Source organism: Homarus americanus, unplaced genomic scaffold (assembly GCF_018991925.1).
Source record: "Homarus americanus isolate GMGI-L3 unplaced genomic scaffold, GMGI_Hamer_2.0 scaffold30108, whole genome shotgun sequence".
NCBI classification, from domain to species: Eukaryota; Metazoa; Arthropoda; class Malacostraca; order Decapoda; family Nephropidae; genus Homarus; species Homarus americanus.
The window spans coordinates 7,454,844-7,465,487 of NW_024748109.1; the positions used below are offsets into that span (position 1 = coordinate 7,454,844).

The 10,644-nt window shown below is 43.3% G+C and overlaps 1 protein-coding gene across 1 annotated transcript in view; it reads right to left on the reverse strand.

The window, feature by feature from the left end:
- The window catches only part of LOC121880103, a 38,513-nt gene extending 32,922 nt beyond the window's left edge, over positions 1 to 5,591 (reverse strand). Inside the window, exon 1 of the mRNA XM_042387158.1 lies at positions 5,327 to 5,591. Within this exon, the coding sequence (XP_042243092.1) occupies positions 5,327 to 5,336 (10 nt within the window). The 5' untranslated portion in view covers positions 5,337 to 5,591. The remainder of the gene's footprint in view (positions 1 to 5,326) is intronic.
- Positions 5,592 to 10,644: the final 5,053 nt, after the last annotated feature.

A 10,644-nucleotide genomic window follows, 5' to 3' on the forward strand; every position in this document is an offset into this window, starting at 1 on the left:
CACGAGCTCCTCAGTGTTTACACAACATTCATACTCCCCAAGCTCACCTATGCCTCCCCCACCTGGTCTTCCTCCCTAAATGCCACACAACGTAAACACCTAGAAAAAGTGCAAAAGAGGGCATGCAAGATTATTCTCTCCCCTTCCTACTCCACATATCAAGAAGGGCTCAACACACTGACCCTTTCGACTCTCACTGACCAACACCACGACCTCATCTGCAAATTTGGTAAGAAGCTTCTACACCGTCCTCGACACCGGCTCCTACCTAGTCCGAGAATTGCTGTTCGACACCACAACTGCATCCAGCCCATACGTGCACGAACTGATCGCTATAAGAACAGCCCAGTCCCAACCATTGTAAAAATTATCAATAACTTCTAATAAACCAGTGTATTCACTCCCAGTAAACACTACTCCTTGCACTGTCACTATGTTGAAATGAACTGTAGTTTGAGCTTTTCCCCATCTAGTTATTATATGTCTTATTTGTGTCACTTATGTTACTTGTATATTATTTGTAATTCGAAACCCATTCCCCAAATATGTAACTGTATATTTTCAGCCTTTTGGCTGCCAAGCTCTTTCAATAAACCGTTAATTATTATTATTATTATTATTATTATTATTACATACACACTGACTATTAGCAGCAAGAGACTTGGCCTGAGACAAACCATGTCCCTCCTGCCGCGCTCATTAGTCTCAACCAGTATCTACCCTTCCCCTTCACCCTCCTTCACCCTGAATTAAACCAGGTTAGACAGACAGAAACCTGATTTAGCTACGTGAGGCAAATAATGGACAAAAACATCATCTGATAACCCCTGCAGTACAATCCGGTCCTGTCTGTGCGACTGAGGCTCTGAGCAGCCCTTCCTAGGAACCACTCTGCTCACCCCACATAGGAAGGGAGCTAGAAAAGGGTGCTCTAAACATAGTCTGCCTAAAACTCACCTGACAGGGCAAACACAGCCAGTAAGGTCATCTTTATGCATTCAGAAACATCACAGAACATCAAAACAAACTAGACAATTTCTTATGGTGTTTCCTTTTAGTCTTAGGCCTCTACTGGAAACAAACCTCTCACGCCTCTGTCAGCTGTCCTTGGGTAAATTGACTAAATATCAATCATTATTTCTCAGCCTCTCGAGTCACCTCAGAGCTCAACGACGAAGGTAACATTACTGATAACTTATATCAGGGTTTTTTTTGTCACTTAATGATCGTTATATTCGAATGTAAGTTGAGAGATCGTTTAAAATGGCATTACGTTAGTTAGCAATCCCCTCTCTCTCTCTCTCTCTCTCTCTCTCTCTCTCTCTCTCTCAGGAAATGCACCACGGTTTTCTGACGCCCCAGACCGTGTCATAATACAGCTAGAGGTTACAGGAAGTTAAAAATACAGAAAAAAATGCGGAAATTACAGCGCTGGGAGAGGAAACTGAATCATCGGACGTAAGGAATAAAAAAGAAGATTTATTTGTGTGTTGTAACGTGGCTGGATAGATGATGTCACATGGTGTTAGGTAGATTATTATTATTATTATTATTATTATTATTATTAGTAGTAGTAGTAGTAGTAGTAGTAGTAGTATTTTTATTATTATTATTATTATTTGTTCATGTTTTTTTAACTTTGTATAAAAGTAAAATATCTCAACTTTATGTGTATCTTTTTTATTGGTGTTTATTCCTATTATCTCTCTCTCTTCTCTCTCTCTCTTTCTCAATGTGCGTTTATTGTATCAGGTGCCTTCATTGTCTCACTAAGTAATAAATTGCCTCCGACAAAACCCCTGCATGTGTATGGTATGTGGGCGTAATGGTGTATGGGTGTGATGTTATGATGGTGGGTGTGTGGTGCGTGTGTGGAGGTAGGCGTGCGGGCGTGGGAGAAGCCGCTACTTCAAGTACAGGAAATGACTTGTTTTCAACCTTAATATATGGGTTCAAAGCCTCATTTATTGTTAACTGGGGAGATAAAGCGAAGGTGGGGAGAATGTGTGGGGCAGCTGAGGTGAAGGTTGGGGAGAATGGGGCAGCTGAGGGTGAAGGTGGGGAGAATGTGTGGGGCAGCTGAGGTGAGGTGGGGAGAATGTGTGGGGCAGCTGAGGTGAAGGTTGGGAGAATGTGTGGGGCAGCTGAGGTGAAGGTGGGGAGAATGTGGGGCAGCTGAGGTGAAGGTTTTGGGAGGTTGTGGGGCAGCTGAGGTGAAGGTTGGGAGAAGCAGCTGAGGTGAAGAGGGGGCAGCTGAGGTGAAGGTGGGGGGAGAATGTGTGGGGCAGCTGGGGTGAGGTGGGGAGAATGTGTGGGCAGCTGAGGTGAAGGTTGGGGAGAATGTGGGGCAGCTGAGGTGAAGGTGGGGGAGATGTGTGGGGCAGCTGGGGTGAAGGTGGGGAGAATGTGTGGGGCAGCTGAGGTGAAGGTTGGGGAGAATGTGTGGGGGAGCTGAGTGAAGGTGGGGGAGAATGTGTGGGCAGCTGGGGAGGGGGGAGAATGTGGGCAGCTGAGGTGAAGGTGGGGAGAATGTGTGGGGCAGCTGGGTGGTGGGGAGAATGTGTGGGGCAGCTGAGGTGAGGTTGGGCTGAGGAAAGGTGGGGCAGCTGGGGTGAAGGGGTGGGGAGAATGTGTGGGGCAGCTGAGGTGAAGGTTGGGGAGAATGTGTGGGCAGCTGGGTGAAGGTGGGGGGAGAATGTGGGGCAGCTGAGGTGAAGGTTGGGGAGAATGTGGGGCAGCTGGGGTTGGGGAGAATGTGTGGGGCAGCTGAGGTGAAGGTGGGGAGAATGTGGGGCAGCTGGGTGAAGGTGGGGAGAATGTGTGCTGGTTGGGGAGAATGTGTGGGGCTGTGTGGGGGAGGGCAGCTGGGGTGAAGGTGGGGAGAATGTGGGGCAGCTGAGGTGAAGGTTGGGGAGAATGTGTGGGGAGCTGAGGTGAAGGTGGGGGAGAATGTGTGGGGCAGCTGTGTGCTGAGGTGGGGAGAATGTGTGGGGCAGCTGAGGTGAAGGTGGGGAGAATGTGTGGGCAGCTGAGGTGGGGAGAAGCAGCTGGGTGAAGGTGGGGGAGAATGTGTGGGGCAGCTGTGGGCAGGGGTGAGGGGGGGAGAATAAGGGGCAGCTGAGGTGAAGGTTGGGAGAATGTGTGGGGCAGCTGGGGTGAGGGTGGGGAGAATGTGTGGGGCAGCTGAGGTGAAGGTGGGGGAGAATGTGTGATGCAGCTGGGGTGAGGGTGGACACATAATGTAGATCATCCTCTAAGAAACTCGTAAAATAACCCAAACAGTAAACATTCACCTCAAGTAAACAATAAACAAGAAAAAAACAAAGGAGAGCAGAATGTATACAAAGCATAATATGTGATGATGATTCAGAGAAAAGAAACAAAAAAAAGGAAACAGTGTCGCCAGAATCAGCAGCCACCTTAGGATTATTTTAATGGCTTTAAAGGGGGCGAAGTTAAGGGGCACGACAGATGTTCAAGGGAAGGGTAAGGGTATGAATGGCGAACATCCTGACTACTGAGGAGGGGGGGGGGTGAATACATCCCCCAAGGTTAACCAATGTCTTGTGTTGGCTAATAGGAGAAGTGAAGTGTGTGTGTGTGTGTGTGTGTGTGTGTGTGTACTGTAGGGGGGGGGTGGTGAAAGAAGAGAGGAAGAGGGACATAAGGATAACACAAGGACTAACTAAGAAGGGTTTAGGATTGCTTTTGTTTTTTGTTTTTATGGTGAGTAAATAAACATTGTCTTGAGTCTTATGAGCGTCTATTGTTTTGGTCGTATAAATTAAACTATTTTAGTCATGATGTTTTTATTTAATGACAAAAACTCTCTTTGTTATTATGATAGTTTACACTAACATATACTAAATATTCCCCTTGAGTACGATGACCTAGCCTCTTGAGTACGATGACCTAGCCTCTTGAGTACGATGACCTAACACCCTGTCTACAATGTCATCGTACTGAAGGAGTTAAGAAGAATGTGGGATATTGAATAAGGAGGAAGAAGAGGAAAAGGAAGAGGAGGAGCAAGATGAGGTGGAATAGGAGAAGGAAGAGGAGGAAAAGGTGTATAACAACTGGGTGGAGTTGGGAGGGAGGGGAGGCGTGGAGAAGATGTGGGAAAGAAGATAAAGAGGCAATGGAAAAGATGTTTCTCTAGTCTCATTTATACATTCCCCCCACCCTCCCTCCCCCCCCACACACAGTACATCTCACATTACATAAAATCAAAGAAATTGTAAAGATATAATGAGGCTTTCCTGACGATTAGATTAGATTAGATTAGATTAGGTTAGGTCAGGTCAGGTTAGGTTAGGTTAGGTTAGGTTAGGTTAGGTTAGGTTAGGTTAGGAACAATGATCAGTGGGCCACCAGCGCCAAAAACATGTCAGGACCCGGCCACTACGCCCAGACAAAGACATTCTCGGCCATCTCTGACTGGTCTCACTAACGGGTTGGTTGCCATGAAGGTTAAAAAAACAAAAATATTTCTTACCGGGAAACACCTGTCAGAGCCCAGTTGATAATCTTACCTGAATAACTTTATGAATCACTAGTTGGTAGAGAGTAACTCATAATAACATAAGGTCAGGGAACTCATATTAACTTCTTGCTCACCCGCTAAAGAGTCTAGTTAAATGTTGCTGTTCTCCGCGGAAAGAAGTGGATCTGGGAGAGCGGTGCGGGTCGTTTTATCCACATAAAACAGCTGGTGGTCGACCATACGGGTGTTGTATCCCTGAGCCGTGATGGCCAGCTGAGTGTGTCCTCCCTCCTCTCTCACCCCTCCCTCCCTCACTTTCTTTCCTCACTACACTTGTTACACATTCAGTTTCCACGGAGGAATCTGTATCATAAATCAAATGAAGATTAGATACACTCATAATACGCAGGAACGTTTATACAGACAAGATAAAAAGAATTATTAAATCGTAAATCGAATTATATTGTAGGACAAAACATGAAGAAGTGATGTGCCACACAGACTGACAGATCATCCCACCGTCTTTTATCTAAGTTACTATTATCTTGTAAAGATACATCGCGGCATCACGCTAAACAAGGGAGCCTTAATGAACACAAGTATTTCCTGCACCACTGAGAACTCTCCCACTCATTCACACTCGCAATTACCCAGCTACCATATCCTTTACGTCACATTGACACGTTATTATAAAGGCCAAGTCAGATGTATATATATATATATCTCTAGATACATCTGGTACAGGGGGGGTACAGCCAGGGAGTAAATGTGGGAATAATAGAGTGTGTGGCGGCTTGGCGGGACCTCACAACAACCAAATAACCCGCGCTGTCTACTCACTGGCAGCCATAGCTTGTCTGGGGTCTCGGGCACTCTCAACCGCAGATGACACCACACTGCACAAAACTCTAGCTAACACAACGTACACACAGACAACGCCGCGATGCCACCACCGTCGTGACGCGGAGGAACACACTGTTACCGTATCATGAAACACAATGTCACAGACGAGAGGCACACTGTTTCTTCACCCCTACATCTCTCGGTCTCTCGCAAGGTGGAGTGCGGGAACCTTGTCTCTTCTCACCAGTCAACCCGAGGGTGTTCTGACTCACCCGCTATGATGAGAGGAGGTGGGCACGACGGTGGAGCTGGTAGGGAGATGGTGTGGTGGGGGGGCTGGTAGGTTAGGTTAAGTTCATCCACAAAACCTTTATAACGGCAGGAGACAATAAACACATTTCACATTTTTTTTCCAGACATTCACCGATCACTATTACATATCGACATCCTGAACCTTTAAAGAAATAAACATCCTGTGAGGGAGGAAAAGTGACTGGACAGGTAAGACGATCCAGGTGTTATGGAACCACATTTTGTTGCCAGGGGAGGGGAGGTTACAGAGGTATTCGTGTCTTGCCTTGTAATTCGTGATTGATGTATTGTAAATGATGTGTTATTGGTTACGAATGATGTGATGTTTATATGTTTATTTTAGGAGTCTCTCTCTCTCTCTCTCTCTCTCTCTAGGTATGCACGAGGTAAAAACATTTATCTTATCACTGTCACCTATCATCTTATTTCTGAAAGTCGGTGTTTTCCCTCCAATGAACATACATTACCATCAAACTTCATGAAGCAGATAAACCCCTCAACTCTCTGGTTAGCCGTTAGAATTAGCAATCAAAAATCATATTAAGTGAAGAAGATGAGAGGTGTTTTAGCTTCTACATACCTCTTCTCCTCCCTAGTTCCCGTCAGCAAATCTTGTTTGCTGCTTGGGCGGTCAGGCGCGTCTCTGTTTACGCTCTGATGCCAAGAACTGTACTACATGGGCAACAGTAGCGTAGCGTGAGCATATTGCACAGTGACTCACTATATATATATATATATATATATATATATATATATATATATATATATATATATATATATATATATATATATATATATATATATATATATATATATTAAATAGTTTGTGTACCATTATAATATTGCTGTACTTTCACATACTCAAATATAGTATGCTTTAAATACACACCAAACATACTTAAACTTTATAAGTAACAGTTAAACAAAAAGCAAAACCGACATATAAGATAGGGAAAAAAGTAAAAAAGTGTAAAAGATTAGGACCATCTTTATTTCTGAAATGAAAACTACAACTTTCTACAAAGTAACTTTTCTTGTTTTTTTGTTGGCAAATTCTTCAATGACATTGTCAAAAACTATTTCATCTGTCAATTGTCGCTCTATAGACAGTCTGGCAAGATTTCTCAACCGCAAGGTGCTCATAGTAGATCTTAAGTAATTCTTGATCAGTTTTAGTCTCGAAAAACTCCTCTCACAGGTAGCAACACTAACAGCAATTGTGAGGAAAATCCTCAGCATTATTACTATATTTGGAACCGAGTTCCCAAGGTTATACTTTTGAATAAACTGCAAAAGTTCAAGGGGGCCTTCTTTCCACGTCTGTATTCTGTCTTTAATAGTTATAGCAGCAACAGCAACAAAATGCTGAAGTCTTTTTCTCTCAACGAGGAACTCCTCTTTATCAATGTCGTCGTGATCGTGATCTATTTGACACTCATATTTATCATCCAAAAGATTCAATGGGGTAAGGAAGGCATATTTCTCAGCAAGTTCATGAAGCTATTGAAATCTCAAAGTTATTTCTTGGATCACTCTGTCCAGCGAAGAAAACATTTCTCTCCTCAATTCAATGTCGTATGGCATTTCAGCATCTCGTGATCCTTCACTTTTGGGGGGCGGCACTTTTGGGTCTGCTCATCACCCATATCTGCAGCTACTGGAGACGTTAATCCTTCCCTTTGTATCGGCGGCAAGTTAATCCTCGTCGTGTCTGACCTAACACCTGACCCACACCACATGAGCTCACTGGCGTACTTGTTTGAAGTTGTTTCCTTAATCCTCAACAGGTTACAGGTTGTGTGTGTGGCGGGGGGCCTCATAGCAAGGGTGTAGCTCATGACGTGGCCGTGATGATGTGGGTCAGGTGTTAGGTCAGACACGACAAGGATTAACTTGCCGCCGATACAAAGGGATGGATTAACGTCTCCAGTAGCTGCAGATATGGGTGATGAGCAGACCCAAAAGTGCCGCCCCCCCAAAAGTGCCGCCCGGGGCGGACCGCCCCCCCGCCCCCCCCTAGCTACGCTAGTGATGGGCAACTGGGCATGTTCTGGTCACATTTTATATCGTTTTCTGTTCATTTCAGGGCCGGATTCAGGAGTGGGCAAAGTGGGCAGCTGCCAAGGGGCCTCCACGATCTGGGGGCCTCCACATATTACAATATTTTATTTATTTGTTTATTCATTTGGATTATTTGTATTTTCATTCTGTAAAATTCATGTTTATCTATTCCATCATGGCTTCAAAATTCTCCAAGGAAGTGTTCAAATTTCAAAATTTTTCCGGGGGGCTTACAGCGCCCCCCGGAACTCCCAGATGTTTAGGCTCGCTTCACTCGCCACTCCACCCTCTTGGGTATTTATAATGAGGGGGGCCTCCACAAAGAGGCTGCCCATGGGCCTCCACAGGTCTAAATCCGGCACTGGTTCATTTGTATAGTAACTGAGTTTGTTTTCTACTGGTGGATTCTTTCCCTTCTTAACTCGCATATCTCAACCATTTTATGAGTTACGAAGTTTGAATTAAGACACAGTAACCAGAAAACCATTAGTATCTGTGCTAGCCTGACGAAAGTGTAGGAAAGTCTACGGCGATAACATAAATCGTCTTGTTTTCCCTTTAATCTACTCCGTTTTCTATGAACCAAGATGTATTTGATAGAAAACTTATCTAAATCAAAAACTTTCTTCTTGGGCATGAAACAAACCAGTACCTTGAGTTATTTTGGCATTATTTTACTCTTGCCACTCATTGAATTTGGAGAATTTTATGGTTGCAGTAAATAGTTTAGACAATTCTAAGACTGTACTGTTGGATAAAATAGATCACCCGAAGAATTCCCACATCAGTTAATTTCACCTGAATACTAACTTACCTTAACGCTAACCTAACCTGACCTAGTCTAACCTAACCTAACCTAACCTAACCTAACCTAGTCTAACCTACCGAATCTAAACTGATCTAAGCTAACTTAACCAGACCTAACCTATCCTCGTCCCCCCATCAAATAGTGATAGGGTGGTTAATCTTTTGGTGAAATAAGCTGGAGTAGAGATTATTTCAGGTGATTTATTTATTATATGTGAAGAAAAAAATGGAACTTCAATCCTGGAAAATCATTCTGTTCTGACTAGTGAGTTAATAGATAAAGAATTTAAACCATAAAACAACCTCAACTATTATACCGAGGAAGAATAATGAAAAATAATAAGAGGTAAAACTCGTTTATTTCAATTACATGTCTTAATCACTTCAGTACATCTCTTAGTAAAACATAAATTAAATGATTTACCAAATGCAGTAAAAAACAAAGATCAGCTGAAACATTAGAATTTTTTAAGACAAGTTATCAAGGGTTGTTTTTATTATAATGCAGTCCATTGGTTATAATGTACAATGAATTCTGTACATAATAAGTATCGGGTACAGCTTAGCCGATACAGAATCAGTTCAGATGCTGGAATATTAAATTGTACGATAAATCCCCTATATCAGTATTCATTAATATGAAATTCACCATAATTAGACACGTTTCCTCTATGTCGAAATGGGGAGGGAAAGTTTTGGGTTACGCTACGTTCTGGTTGGCTGACTGACTGTGCCTCCCATATTCCTCTGCGTCGACTCGGGTTCATTTTCTGTCTCTCGGGATGTGATTCTATGTAACAATGCGCAAGAAAATAGATAAAAACTTGTTGGTTAAAAGTACTAGACTGAAGCATCACTACCAGTACCCATAGAATGAAGGAAATATGTGATTTGTCAAAGAAAACAAACAGATTCTCTTTGATTCAAGGTTCAGCACGTAATTCTCCCCACATTTCCACAACAGATCTTGCCTAGTGCGTCATTCCAGCCAAGATCAGGATTATTAACCATTCTGCGGGGAATTTTGAATGTGTCTCACTCTGTATCTTGGAACGTGACCACATTTAAGCTTTTGCTTTCACTTGATCATCAGACACATCTGACAGAGTACCGCATCAAAGGCTTCTGAGAAAGGTTAAGGCTCATGGTATCTAGGGGAAAGTTTTAAATTGGATAAAATCATGGCTCACCGATAGAACGCAGAGGGTCAGCGTAGATGGTGTTAAATCTGAGTGGGGCTGTGTAACCAGTGGGGTTTCCCAGGGGTCAGTACTAGGCCCACTCTTGTTCATAATCTACATAAACGATCTAGATACTGGGATCAGCAGTGACATAAGCAAGTTTGCGGATGACACCTAAATAGGGCGGCAGATTAATTCAGGGTAGGATGCAAATGCACTACAAGAAGATTTAAATAAACTGCAGGAGTGCTCAGAAAAATGGCAAATGAAATTCAACACCAGCAAGGTAAGTACGCTGGTACTTAATATTGGCAGAACAAATGCTGTCAATGTACACAGCCTTAACAACATCAACCTAGAGAAGTCGACTTGTGAAAGAAACTTAGGGGTACTTGTAAGCCCGGACCTACGGCCTAGAAAACAGTGCGTTAATGTTCGAAATAAGGCAAACAGAGTATTAGGTTTAATATCTAGAAGTGTAAGTAATAAGAGTGCAGAGGTCTTATTGCAACTACATCTTGCGCTAGTCAGGCCGCATCTCGATTATGCGGTTCAGTTCTGGTGCCCTTATTACAGAATGAATATCAATTCACTGGAGTCGGTGCAGGGGAGAATGACAAAAATGATTCCGGGACTAAGAAACCTTCCATATCAAGATAGGTTAAAGAAAGTAAACTTGCATTCCCTAGAAATACGAAGAGTGCGGGGAGATATGATAGACGTATTTAAGTGGGTGAAAGGAATCAATAAAGGGGATATAGATAAAGTTCTTATAATATCCGAGCAGGATAGGACTCGAAGCAACGGATTTAAGTTGGATAAGTTTAGGTTTAGGAGGGAGATAGGAAGGAACTGGTTCACAAATAGGGTGGTGGACGAGTGGAACAAGCTTAGCAACTTTGTAGTAAGTGCTGGAACGCTGGAGAGTTTTAAAGGGAGGCTGGATAGATTCAT